Source organism: Hyalella azteca, unplaced genomic scaffold (assembly GCF_000764305.2).
Source record: "Hyalella azteca isolate HAZT.00-mixed unplaced genomic scaffold, Hazt_2.0.2 contig3170, whole genome shotgun sequence".
NCBI classification, from domain to species: Eukaryota; Metazoa; Arthropoda; class Malacostraca; order Amphipoda; family Hyalellidae; genus Hyalella; species Hyalella azteca.
Genome location: NW_025933422.1, coordinates 236,580 through 251,099, shown reverse-complemented (window position 1 = coordinate 251,099; position 14,520 = coordinate 236,580). Strand labels below are relative to the sequence as shown.

Here is a 14,520-nt window from a genome sequence, read left to right as displayed (position 1 = left end):
AAGGGACACGAGCTAATAGCTAAACAAAGAGCAACTTGACTTTGCTTCTGATTTTTCGTCTCGTCAAACGAGACCCTTGAAAACAAACTAAGTGGACGTATTTTTTGCCGACGCGAAGCTCTATTCACGATTGTTGAACCGTTGATCATAATCTTTTTTGTCGTAATCGAATCGAAGTTTATTTTCCGCTTATTATTTTCATAATGTTGACTTGTTGAATATATGTAAATAATTTCATTGGAGTATTCAACAGAATACTGGTAATGTCTTTGTATAATCAGCAACATCCTTCTGTGAGCAAAGCTCTTTCGTGTGCCAACCTAACGCAATATGCATACAATGCTTGCTGTAAATGTGTTGCACATCATAAAATATGGTGTGTTGTGGTGAACACGACATGCACACCGCGCAACATATGGTGTGGTGCTGTCGATGTGATGACGCAGAGGTGTTTTGCTCTCACCCCCTGGGCCACAACTTCTTGTGTCGCCTCATTACCTTTACGAGGTCCCTGCCCGCCTGGTGGAGTGATACCTGCAGTGCGCCTCTCGCCTGTGGCGTGCAGTGCGCCTCTCGCCTGTGGCGTGCAGTGCGCCTCTCGCCTGTGGCGTGCAGTGCGTCTTTCGCCCGTGGCGTGCAGTGCGCCTCTCGCCCGTGGCGTGCAGTGCGCCTCTCGCCTGTGGCGTGCAGTACGCCTCTCGCCCGTGGCGTGTATCTCCGCTGCAGACGCTGCCGAGCTATCGATCCTGGGTGTTGCCACTCCCGCCACTACTGCCGCTCCTGCCACTATATTGCCGCTGCGGCCACTCCTGCCATACTGCTGATGGCCACTACTGCAACTCCTTCCACTCCTGTCGCTCAGGCTGCTCATGCCATTTCTAGTGCTTCCGTCACTACTGCAGCTCCTGCTACTGCTGCCAGTTCTGCTACTTCCACCCATATTACTATTTATGACGCATCTCCTACTGCTGCCACACTTGCCATTGCGCCCACTCCTACCACTCCGACCGATACTACTTCTTATGCACCTGCTATTTGTGCCACTCCCGCCAACATTATTGTCGATCCTGCCACTCCTGACAATCCACACCAGCTCAACATATCCATTACCATATTGACCGAAGCTCCTAATTTTGTACACTTTCTTCTGACGGCAGCTGGCCGCTGGCTGTCATAATAATGCTAATGTTGATCGATGCTCTCATTTTATAGGTAAATTTGTATTCCTTCGTTAGCGGTCAACACTCCGGAATAGGCGCTAGCCATAGATTCTGTGCATTTAAATATCAGAATATTGTAGATAATTATGATTCCCGATGTAGGCACGATGGCATCAAATTTAACCTCATTTAAAATAGTTATTGCTTGAGTCGCAATACGGAGGATATTTCGGTGCGCTGGTTATGCCATCCCTTGTTGTCATTGCCAGCCCGGCCACGCCGGCTATATTTACAGCCCTCGCTGCCGTTGCTGCTGAGCGTCGCTTCTACAAGCATCTCTTTTACGACCGATGGACTTGTCGTGTTGATGGCCGAGCATTCCAATACAACTGGGATTGGCTTTAGCTCGTCGTGCTCCCCACTCTAATTTTGAGCGCGTTTTTGCCCGTTTTACCGCGCGACGTACGTGTGTGTATTGAGGGTAGGCTGTAGACCCTCTAATCCTCAAGGAAAAGTCTGGCACACGGATCACTGTGTAGCGCGTACCTAAGAACATCACATAGAAATGAAAAACTCCCATTGTCGGGCCACTCTAATTTTCAGCGACGGTCCGAGCAGAGTGGACGCGCTTGGAATTTCGCTGCGTTTTTTCATGCACGCAAAATTTTCGATCAGGGGAGCGAAAGGCATGTTGAAGAAAATACAACGCTTACTAAGACCACACGCTACGCACCTGATAAAACCTTAATTATTGATGGCAACTTAGATAGATTACACAAAGAACGATCAGTCGCTAATTATGCGAAATCGTCCATTATAACATAATTATGCAACGTAATAACCAGCAAAGTGACATGAACGAAAAAAGAACGTGCAACAGAAGAGCACGTGCAACTAATGAGCACGTGCAGCTGGTGAGGTGCTGCACAAGCATCACGTGCTTGTGCATGGCCGTCACCAGCCCATCAAGCACGGCCGCCTGACGAGGCGACGACGACCGTCGTGGCGGATAACACGGAGGCGGGGGAGCTGTTCGCTGGGTGTGGTGGGGTGTGGAGTATGACTGTACTCTTACATGATTACTCGTTAGCTCAACATTATTTTTTTGAATGAACACTCCACTCTTTTGCAATCTTTTGAATGAACACTCCACTATATTGGGTACGTATTTCCCTGGCAAACATTTTATTTGGAAGAAATGCAATTGTGCAGAGCACAGCTCGAGAACGCTATAAGTAGAAGGCGAAGCCTAGTTCTCTGACCAGCACAAACAAGCCTCGCCAGCATTTCAAAGCGTTGAATATATAAAACCTGCATGCGGGCTTGCTAAGTGAGCATTTTCGAACACGACTTGAATCAGCAAAAATGAGATATCTGTGGATAGTGATGGCCTTGAGGTTCTCATTTCTTAAAGATATGTATCAATGAGATGCTCGAATCGTTCATCTATACACCTATGATGATGCTTCACTACAAAGATTGAACTCAATAATGTTAACCCTCTGCCGCCGTATGTCACTCTCCGGGAACATAACTTTCAATTTGAATTATATGTAAACTATTGGCAACCTAAGGACGTTTGTACGCAACAGAGAACATTTTAAAACTACCGTGCGTGGCGGCAACCATGTAAGTGCAAGTCATTTTACGTTCACTAGCAACGTATCCTTTTTAGGTAGGCTTGTGTGACAGTATTGCTCCGGTTACTCATGTCAGGCGGTAGAGGGTTAAGATATGACCTGGTGTAGACGGCGGCGTATTGGTTCGGCATCAAAAACATTGCTGACTATCCTGGATGAATGCTTGTGTTAGTATTTTACTTACGCTGCAATTTTCTCCTGTTACTATAATGTTTCCACTCGTTACTTGAAAAGAGTGGGATCGAACACTATTGGACAAAACTTATAGGGAACACGACTGATAAATTGTATTCAAAAGCAAACTAAAACATCAATAAAACATGGCTTAGAGCATTTTTTAATGACAATTTCAAGATTACAATAATATCACATCACATTGCGGTAGCGCCTCAAACCTCACGTCACTCAAACCATCTATAGGTAACGGCATTTGTAACTTGCTACTGCGTCTGCCCAACCCTGGTCACAGGCATTCGTCTGCCCAAAAATTGCTTGCGTCTGACCGAAAATTGCTTGCGTCTGCCCAATTCTGGTCACAGGCGTTACGAACGACGAGGCGAGCTCTGAAATTAGGAAAATGCTCGATGCGCGGTTAAGTGTCTCTAGGACTAAGTTATCACGCGCATCATAGCTGAAAGTGTCCATGAGGTGGCAGCAAGTTCGTCGTAAGTTTTCTAAAACGTTTTTGATCCATAACTTCAAATTAATTAAATCCATGAATGCATTGAGTGAGAAATCTAACTATTAATATAAATTCCATGGGCCTAGTATTTATTAGGTTCTTAAATGAAGAGCAGTAGAATTCAACATCTCCATTACCGCTTGTTCCGTGCTTGCAAACGCAGGATGATGTTCCTGCGTGAAGTGCTAACAAAATTATGATGAGTGTGATTCAGTGCATGGCTGGTGCCGTGACTTAACTGTCCACACCCGCGCAGAGCTTGCCGGGGCCGAAGTCGTGGTAGTAGGTGCACTTCTCTCGCTTGGAGCCGCCAGAGAAGTAGTCTCTCGTGTCGCAGACAACACCAAATTTCAGCACGTGCTTACGCTCATGTTCAAAATCCCAATCGTACTCAGCTAGACTTCCAATTATATAAAGTTTTAGTCCAGAAGCTTAAATAATACCTCGAGGCTGAACAACTTTGTATAGCGGCGTACTTGTGCATTTAATCACCATAAGAGGTCGAAAATGCAGGCGAACATGATCAACGCGAAGCCATAGTAGCACCGTTGTTGTTGATATTCTGTAGTCAGACAGCCAGCAATAACAGGAGCAAGTTTAGTTTAATTGAATTTCGCGCGTTGAATTTTGTGGCTGCAGCTAATTCAGACGTCACCCCAAATCCAACGAGGCGCAAATCAAGTTTTAATTTGAAGCTATGCCCCAAAATCAGCCAGATAACTAAAACCTAACATTGTGTCAATGTAATGACACAATATAATTTTTAATAATATTAATTAATACTAATTTGTTAATAACGATTAATAGTAACCATGATAGTAACGATATTTAAGAAGACATGTTACGTTGGCAGCATCTTGTTCGCTGACATCGTGGGCTTCACGGTGCTGGCGTCGCAGTGCAGCGCTCAGGAGCTCGTGCGCCTTCTCAACGAACTCTTCGGCAGGTTCGACCAGCTCGCCGATGTGAGTAACCTGCTCGTATGAGGGTTGTGAGTAACCTGCTCGTATGAGGGTTGTGAGTAACCTGCTCGTATGAGGGTTGTGAGTAACCTGCTCATGCGTAGGTTGTGAGTAATCTGCTGCCATGTGAGTGTGTTCAGACATGAAGTTTGGGTGTTTGAGAGGCCGCTAATATCCAGTCATTCAATTGATGTGTATATTTATTGTGAAAAATTTTCGACTCAAATGTGCACTAGTTTCAGCCTTTAAGTAAGGTAACTTCTACAACGCTCCATGTGGGACCTAGAGATGATGTGGGACCTTAAGGAACGAATGCCCCTAACACCACAAGCATGCATCGTCCCGCAGGCTTCCGGCGCTTCACTGTTTACATTTGCGCTGCAGAATGTGTGCCGAGCTGCTCGACTCATGGTTGAATGGCTCGACTGGTGGCATCACAGCCGATAAATGGCGCCAAAAACCGCAAATGTTCGACGAACTCTTTAAATTTTTCTCTTATATCGGGGGAAGTGTTACTATTTATAACTGACCAACGCTTGCACTTGCTTGAACTCTGACGAGTTGTTAAAAGTGAACGCAGTCACGCAGAGTGATAACTGCTGTTACTCACTATACTGCCTGCCACTAGAGCCGTATATGTATATTTTATAATGGCACCATATGTGCCATTAGTGCATTGTCTCGCTATGCAAATGTCAATTGAACATAACTCTAAGTGTAGAATACGTGCGTGTCAACACGCTGATTGTCTCCGACGTGTTGAGTGCGTGTATCGTCTCGTAGAGGTGTGCGCGATATGATGTACCGCGATGATGTAAATATGATGTACATGAGCGATGGTATGATGTTGTATGTGTTGGTGACATCCATTGTGTTTGTGAGTTTGTGATACATTAAATTGCCTCGAGATCATGCTTGTAAAGACCGTCTGTATCTAAATGCTTCACATGAATTATATGATGTGAATTTCAGCGAATGTATCTCTGTTTAAGTGCCTCTATAAAAATGTTTTGAAAATATTTCCTACAAATATTCTATTGAAGAGATGATGTTTTACTTCTGGTTTATGGCATTTTCTGAAATTATAATGTTTATAGAAATAAAAAATTTATAACAATGAAATGCAATGTTCTATTGGTTAGGTAAGCTGGTTAGAATGTATAGACTTGTAAATCAGTTGAGATACTTTATGTTGCACTGGTACCATACAAGTGATGAGTATGCTATATAAGACTTATATACCTGTTAAGACAACAGTAATACAATAGAGTTACTGTATCAGGACAACCACTGCCTGCGTATCAAGATCCTGGGCGACTGCTACTACTGCGCCTCAGGCTTGCCAGAGCCGCGCTCCGACCACGCCGTGTGCGCCGTGGAGATGGGGCTCGACATGATCGACGCCATCGCGTACGTTGCTCTCTTCCTGTACTGTTTTCTTATCATCTATATGGCTTTATATTACATTGTATATGTTGCTATTGCCTTCTTATCATATATATTGCTCTATATTACATTGTATATGTTGCTATTGCCTTCTTATCATCAATATTGCTCTATATTACCTTATATGTGTTGTAATTCATACGCTGTGCTTTGATATATTTATTGTCGTTGTGTTCTTGCTACAGCAGATTGTGTGCAGTATGATAATATGGTGCTTGATAATATTGTGTGCACGGCCAGTATGGTGATCACAATATTGTGCGCACAATTAAGTATGGCGATGACAATATTATGCGCACGAGTATGGTGAGTGACAATATGGTGCGCACGAGTATGATGAGTGACAGTATGGTGCGCACGAGTATGATGACAGTATGGTGCGCACGAGTATGATGAGTGAGAGTATGGTGCGCACGGCAGGTGCGTGGTGGAGGCCACGGACGTGCAGCTCGCCATGCGCGTAGGCCTGCACACGGGGCGCGTGCTGTGCGGGGTGCTGGGGCTGCGGAAGTGGCAGTACGACGTCTGGAGCGATGACGTCACCCTCGCCAACTCCATGGAGGCGGGGGGCGTTGGGGGAGTTGCTTATGTATCACTATTCAGAATATATTCAGAATATTAATAATTATGAGCTGAATAAGTCAGCTGACCCAGGCGACAGTAAGCGTGTGCTGACTATAGACTGCATGTGACGAACTGTTCTCAGCATTCAGATTACTAGTCGTTTGGGATGGTCCTCTCGTCGCGCCTACCAATGACCGGCAAATAAGACACTTCCCTGTTGGTTCAGTAAGCAAGGCTTGGGCTGGACGGGATCTGAAACGCCAATGATAAGCTAAAGTTAATATATTAAAGATAAACAGCAAATTATTATCGTAATAAATCATAACGGGTAGTAATACAAAACGGATGCGAAATAGGAACCTATTAAAAATGAGTAATCGGTTACTCGGAAATTAACGAACTGAAAACGAGAGAAAGCCTAATGTGGGGCAAACTTAATTCGTTCAAAGAGAGCTAGAGCTTGGGGTTACAAGATGAAACAGAGAACAAAGAGTAGCTTACCTAACTATGACAAATCAATTATATGTTCACTAATATCACGGTATTTCATAATGCATTAAAATTTTAACACTATTGCACGTAACACTTACCCTTGCGTTGGACTTAAAGTCCTATAAGAGAGGAACCATGGTACGCCAGGCGGGATCAGTAGCTCAACTGACGGCTACCAGCAATGTAACGCCCATGTCAGAGTTGGTCATGCTTGATCTGAGCGGTGTAATGGCAAGTAGTAGGAACTTTTTAGCGCACTATATTACACTGTACAACAACACTGTACAACAGGCGAGTGCACGTGACCCAGGCGACCGTAGACGCTCTCGGGGGTGCCTACGAGCTGGAGCCTGGCGAGGGCCACACTAGGAGCGCCTACCTCAGGGACAAGGGCGTCACCACCTACTTCATCGTGCCGCAGAACCGCCGCAGGAAGGTAAGAACTGCTCAAAACTATGCAATACGCGTTTGCCCTAAGTTCGTCTCGCTAAGAAAGGTCTGAAAAACATGTAGAACCATGCAGAACGTGTACTCGTGCTTACCGCTTTGCGTACTCCGAACAAGTTTGTTCGGTGTATACAAAATCCCTAGCAAAATTCGGGGACCGCCCTGGCTTCGGCCGAACAGTCACTTCACTCGGCGCAAATATATTCGATCTGGGTCTTCTTGGATACCCGATCAAAATCCGTTTCTCAGAATCTCCGTTACGACTTGATAGTCGCCTGTGAGTATGACAAGAGTTGACGGAACCGAGTCATACCGAGCTAGCAAGCTGCCCAGAGGCTGCGCTTCGAGAGCGGACATGAGAAGCTGATTTACGTGCTGCCCGAGTCCTAGGCGGCCCTAATGCAGGGTCGCGCACGCCTCCAAATTGTGTTAGGGAAGCTGATCAATACTTATCGCCCTACGATTATCTGGTATAGTTCTACTAATTTTAAAATTCTTGTCGTATAAATGGTTGTAGAACAAGCGTATAAGTAAATTATAGTATCGTATAATTGAAGTAATTGTTTATAAGTAGAATACCTGCGTACGAATGTTTACTAACACTCTTTCCCCTTCTCTTCCCTCTCCCCTGCCATGATCTTCACCCCTCACCCCCTCACTAACTTCATTCCCTCCCTCATCCCCTCCCTCACAATTTTGCCAAAAATTTCCCAATATTGTTTTTCTTTCTCACTAAATTTTATTTTACCAATTTTCTCGGCATGTTTATTGCTTACATTATTTCTGAACGTTTTGAAATTTATTTATAATATCTATTTTTTTGTTTTGTACATGCGATGATTTTGTGATGTATTTTGTTGCCGCACCCTTCACTCACCCCATCATCACCCACCCTCCACCCACCCCTCAACTAATCACCCAACCGCCACTCACCCTCACCCTTCACTCACCTCCCACCCTTTACTCACCCTTACCATCCCAACACCACCCACCTTCATTCACCACCCACCATAAGGTCAGCTCCTACACGATAAGGGTGCTGTAAAGTTATTGCTATTAAAGTTGTGTGCTTAAAAAATAGCCAAAGAAGTAAGATCCCTAGAAATAAATATATTTTTACTAAGAAAAACTCCCGAGATTAAGAAGTTGTCCTACAAGCTTGTTAAGATATTCAGTAAAGGTGCAAATTATTCGCGTTATTTCAAGTGAGATATTCAAGATAGCCATTTGTGTGGAATGGGAGAGGAGGTCTCGATCTCTTACTCAATTGCAAGGTGCATATTTGCTTTAAACAATTTCTTAGCTAAGTAATAAAGTGAGTATGTGTCATCACTAAAGTTCTAGATGTTCTAGATGACTGAAGACACTGAGTGATTACCTCGATGCAGATATTGAATTGAAACACTAGGCTTCAAGTGTGTCATGTTAAGCAATCTTAACTTCTCACCGTTATTCATTCCAAAATTTCGATTGTTTGGAATGATTTTGTAATGAAAATTTTTCTAAAGGAAAATTTGTAATGATTCCTCTTTAGAAAGGAAAAGCTCAACCTCTTTCAAATAATTTGTCAATTAAATTTCCTGTCTTTATTTCATATTCATTGATTTGGTTTTAGCTTCTGTTAGAACGGCCCACACTTCGTCCTTCCTCATCTTTACAGTTCTTATTCTTTTATGTCGTGAAGAATTTCCTTGCTCTACGTTGCTCCATGTCTTATGCGTTAATTGGCTTTTGCCTTCTCAGTTTTTGATTCTCACAGATGCTTTGAATTTTATTCAAGTTTCTTACAATGATGCCGACGTATAAAACATCTCAATGTTGACTATAACTTTATTGTTCTTGCGTGTCTTTGCTAATTGTGATTGGTGTTAATCTGGACTGGTCAAGTTAGTCACTAATTTCGTGAACTTTGGAAAATTCTTGCTATTGTATGTGTCTTCGTGAGTATTTCGCCCATCAATTATTATCAAACGAAGTTACTTTTATGAAACTTGATGCATTGAATTCCACTACAACACCATTAAAGGTTAAGCCTTGTTATCGTGCGTGTTGTTATCATATGTGGTATTTCTAACTTCCCCAATAGACATTGCTAACTAACGCAATTAGTGCGTAAGTTAAATAAATGAAGTGCTCCAAATGCACCATATTTAATAGTGAGAGCTCTCCCTACTATTTTCCAACATTAAAGATTAAATAAACCTATAACTCTCGCCCGCTAACATTGAGTTGACTTGTGATTTTTGACGTGTTGGTTGTTCCTTGCCATCAGAGGAACATATTTTTCCACCCTTACTACGAGCTAGAGCGGCCATGGCAGCACGTGAGTGCTTTACCCTTGCCAGTCTTTAATTGGTGTTGTTTTGCCAGCTATTATCACCCGTCTAAACATCCGTCCTCTCATGTAAATTTGTAAGCAGTCTTTGGGTGTAGTGTAATGTGCATTTTCTCCCGCAAATCTTTCTTCACACATTGACTGCACCGCGGTGCTGCTGCCGTCTGTTACTTTTGTATTTGCTTAATCTGCACTCTTCATCTACACTTCAGAGCCATCATATTTGTGTATATACTTGTTGTTAACGGTTCTCTACCTAATATATACTCACTTCTTGTCATATAACCTATGCATAATTTATATTTCGTCTTCCACCATACAATTTAGCTATTCTATTCCTTGCTCCGTCGAAGTTTTCGTAATTTCTCAGCTAGTAGTTGATCATCAACTCTTACATTTTCATGTCTTGTCAACTGTATGTAAGTAAGTAGGTGTATATTCCTGTACATTGTGTGTACATTGTAGGTGTGCATTCCTCCTGGTGTATTGAGAACCCGGCGTGTTATCCGTACCCTCTTCCTCCAGAACGCCACTCTTCTTACTTTATCTATGGACGTTGTTACCATTGTCCTTTATTAGCACATATTCTTCTGTACATATTTACCTTTATTTCATAGCCGACATTGTTTTTGTGTGTATATTTATCTCAGTTGGTTTGAATGCTTTGGAGATGAAAGTTTGTTGTGCTAATTACATGATAATTTTTTATATTCGGTGAACACAATTATATGTAGTTATACTTTCCACCAAAACCGCGATACTGAGTTCTTACCCCCACTCATATCGAGCATCATCGTGTGGCTTTGTTTGCTGGTGACGGCGAATGTTGTTGCAGTCTTCTTTGGGCAGACAGATTATATATTCCATTCTCAATTTATTTACCAAATTTGCTGTTTTCGGGACGTTGGAGCGTCATTATTCTTCCATATTTTATTATAAAAAAATTATCGTCACCTCGGTGCACCACTTGAGGCAGACCATGGCTATAGTGCACCGTGTCCCCTCACTTGAGGCAGACCATGCCAGTAGTGCACCGACACAGGATGATTTCTAATCTCTCTTTCTGAGTTCACTTTATAGGATGTGCGGTTTGTGTTCAGAATGTCTGACGTTTTGTTAGGATGTCTGAATTTGTATATAATGTCTGGGGTTGAGTTAAGAACGCTCTACTATATCTTAAGAAAGTTAGGAGCGCTGGCATATGTAGTTGGTCCTGTGTCAACAATACCTGCAATTGTGTTGCGGGTGCCTGCACTTGTGTTGCGGGTGCCTGCACTTGTGTTGCGGGTGCCTGCACTTGTGTTGCGGGTGACCTTATGACCTTATGATGAGTTTTAGGACGTCGTAGTCCACGGTCACGCTGATGCGTGACCGTGTCCTCCGAGTCGTCGTCGGATGTAACGTTGGACGTGTTCCGTCTATTTGCCCTCCTTTGGGCCAGCTGATGCAAGATGCTGTTGCTTGTCACTTGCTTAACATGAAGCTATTCCCCACGCAGTCATCGCTGTTGTCAGACAAGTTGAAGCGTCCGTTCAAGAAGCGGCACTCTTCCCTCCCTCACACCCCCAGCAGCCGCGTCAACAAGTACCTGGCGCAGGCCATAGAGGCGCGCAGCGTCAACAGGGAGCAGGCCACGCACGTCTCCCTCGTCACCCTCTGCTTCAGGGACACCAACAAGGAGAGACAGGTGCGCTACTGCTCTTCTAGTAGATACTCTTTAATTTAAGACATGTCAAGGCATTAATTTTACCCGTGAACTGCAACGTAAATTATCAATGTTGCCATAATGCCACAGCGGAAATTATTCAAGTCGAATTCAAGGGTCAGAGATGGTGAGAGTGAATACGTTTTGGCGCCACTTTAGTACTCCGAATTATTAAGTTGAAAACCTCTTGCATTGATCCATTAAAAATGTCGCCCGGAGATCCTGATACTGTATCAGTTTGTCATACAATTGACTGAGCCGTTTTCTTTCGTTAACTGATTTACTTGGAGTCATAATTGATTGCAACCCTTGCTCCAATCAAAGTCGCCTATAGCGTGAGTATAAATGCAAATTTATTGTATCCACAACACCCTTTGTTTGTACTTTTCTTATTTCAAATTTTTAATTTCATTTCATAATTCACTTTGTAACGAATAATTTATATATGAAACGTCGTAGTCAATTAAAATGTCTCATGGTAACCTACGTTTATATCTGCCAATTAAGTATTATTCGACTCATTGAAAAAAGCAAACAAGAAAGTTATTAATAAGTAATTTTGCCTGCATAATCAAACATGCACATTTAAAGACTAACCACAACTAGCTTAACTACACCACCACTCAGTACCACGACGAGCCAGACTCAGGGTTCGGGTCATCGCTGCTGTGCTCGCTGCTGCTGCTGCTGCTGACGGCGGCCCTGCAGGCGCTGCTGCTGCCACGCACGCTGCTGCTGCTCTTCCTCTTCCTCGCCGCCTTCGTCACCATCGCCGTCACCCTCATCGTCCTCCTCGCTTCCAGGTCTTGCTAAGCAAATTATTCCATACAGCATTTACTAGGCATAATCAACCATACCTGCATGCAAGTTTGATTTGAAGATGAATCTCTTCCGCGTGTAGTTTATTGTCGTTCGTAAATCACTGGATTTATTGCCGCTTATTGAGCTGTGCAATGAATCATACCGTGACAACCTCCCCCCTCGTGCATAGACAACTTCATGACATGTCATCCCACATCATCACACCACATCACACCACACCTCCGCCCCCAGACTGCGTGTCAGCACCTCGGATCCCTCGCGCAGCTTCGGCCTGCGTCTGGCGCTCACCATCGCCGCCGTCGCCGTCATCTACGTCATGGCGCAAGTCAACGCTGTAAGTTATTGCAGTTCAAGAGAAGTAATAAGACTGTCTTTGGTTAATTTGACATTAATCTGACTTGAGTGATGCCTCATAGGCCTCACTCTGCATTGTCCCGTGGACCAGACGTATTGCCCCATAGGATCTGCGACCATAGCTGGGAGTACGTCAGTTCAGCAGGGGTTAATCCTACTTGTTCAGTTAACGTGATAAAACGCTTCAGTTCAGCAGGAATAGAACCTACTTCTACTACTAAAATAACTAATCACTTCAGTTCAGCTGCGAGCTGCCGACGGGGCCCTGCCACAACATAAGCGAGTTGGCGACGTCGGGCCACGGGTCTTCAGACGGGAGTGGCCGAGTGGTGGCCGGCCCGCTGCTGGGGGGGACCGGTGGCTCCCTGCGCAACTTGTGGTGCCCCCTGCCGGAGTACATCCCCTTGTCGTGCATCCTTAGCTTCCTGACGGTGGCGCTGTTCCTGCGCCTGCCGGTGCTGGTGAAGCTCCTGCTGCTGCTCTGCATGGCCGTCGTGTACTCCTTGCTGGTCTTCGCGACACACGTGCCGCTCTTCACCTGCTACGACGCCAGGGTCGGGTGAGTGCTGGCTGCTCTTCACCTGCTACGACGCCAGGGTCGGGTGAGTGCTCGCCGCTCTTCACCTGCTACGACGCCAGGGTCGGGTGAGTGCTGGCTGCTCTTCACCTGCTACGACGCCAGGGTCGGGTGAGTGCTGGCCGCTCTTCACCTGCTACGACGCCAGGGTCGGGTCAATACTAATAGGAATATATGGGTTATGTTACTGCATTCAAATTTCAGGCGATTGCATGATGAGATAAGCTTCTCTTTACACCGATAAACATGTCTCTCATACTGTGCGTGTGGCAGGTTTGAGGGCCTCTATGAACAGATCTCATGTTGCATGAGTATTCCTATTAAATTGCCGCTTGCAGATGTAATAAAGTGATGCAGCCGGTGTAACAGTAACCTATATCGGCAGTGCGGTGGTGCCGCTGGAGGTGATGGCGGTGGTGCAGGTGGTGCTGTTCATGGTGGCGGTGCTGCTACACGCGCGTCAGGTCGAGTGGACCGCCCGACTTGACTTCCTCTGGCAGAAACAGGTGTGTTGCCTCCCATATATTATTAGCTGCTCAGAGTATTGATACCAGTAGTGAACATAGGAATTTGTCGGGATTTTCAATCAGGACTTTGAGACACGTTCAGGACTCTGTCTCGCACACGCATCACGTTCATGCAACACGTACAGGACTAGTTCCGCACCAACACGGTCACTTCCACACCAACACGGTCTGTTCCGCATCAACACGGTCAGTTCCGCACCAACACAGTCACTTCCACACCAACACGGTCTGTTCCACATCAACACGGTCAGTTCCGCATCAACACGGTCAGTTCCGCACCAACACGGTCACTTCCGCACCAACACGGTCTTTTCCGCATCAACACGGTCAGTTCCGCATCAATACGATCAGTTCCGCACCAACACGGTCACTTCCACACCAACACGGTCTGTTCCGCATCAACACGGTCAGTTCCGCAACAACACGGTCAGTTCCGCAACAACACGGTCAGTTCCGCAACAACACGGTCAGTGCCGCGTAAGTATGCACGCTAAATTACACATGCAATTTATCGCTTTGTAGCGATGAGGGTGCGACATGTTAATTAGACTGAGGCTCTATGAGAGCATTGCTGCATTATCTCAACTCTATTCGTAATCTTAATGGTACGGTACGTCGAGGTTTTGCGAACAGCTGAAAATATCAATAATATGACACTCAATTCCCATAAAATATTTCAACCGACAAAAAAATTTAGGATATTAGAAATTCCTATTTTTAGTTCATATAGAGCATTTAAAATTTTTTAATAATTCATGATTTGTCGTCCTCATTGCCTTCGAGAAACGTCAGTATCTGATTTTCTTG

General features: G+C 44.6%; 1 protein-coding gene across 1 annotated transcript in view; it reads left to right on the top strand.

Annotated features, from left to right (window-relative positions):
* LOC108683339 (Ca(2+)/calmodulin-responsive adenylate cyclase) overlaps positions 1 to 14,520 on the top strand; it is a 41,086-nt gene that overhangs the window by 13,084 nt on the left and 13,482 nt on the right. The window contains exons 9-21 of the mRNA XM_047879487.1: positions 541 to 1,170; positions 4,336 to 4,447; positions 5,727 to 5,854; positions 6,311 to 6,461; positions 7,077 to 7,084; positions 7,238 to 7,382; positions 9,666 to 9,716; positions 11,227 to 11,415; positions 12,061 to 12,236; positions 12,487 to 12,589; positions 12,849 to 13,168; positions 13,572 to 13,692; positions 14,065 to 14,079. Of these exons, the coding sequence (XP_047735443.1) occupies positions 541 to 1,170; positions 4,336 to 4,447; positions 5,727 to 5,854; positions 6,311 to 6,461; positions 7,077 to 7,084; positions 7,238 to 7,382; positions 9,666 to 9,716; positions 11,227 to 11,415; positions 12,061 to 12,236; positions 12,487 to 12,589; positions 12,849 to 13,168; positions 13,572 to 13,692; positions 14,065 to 14,079 (2,149 nt within the window). The remainder of the gene's footprint in view (positions 1 to 540; positions 1,171 to 4,335; positions 4,448 to 5,726; positions 5,855 to 6,310; positions 6,462 to 7,076; positions 7,085 to 7,237; positions 7,383 to 9,665; positions 9,717 to 11,226; positions 11,416 to 12,060; positions 12,237 to 12,486; positions 12,590 to 12,848; positions 13,169 to 13,571; positions 13,693 to 14,064; positions 14,080 to 14,520) is intronic.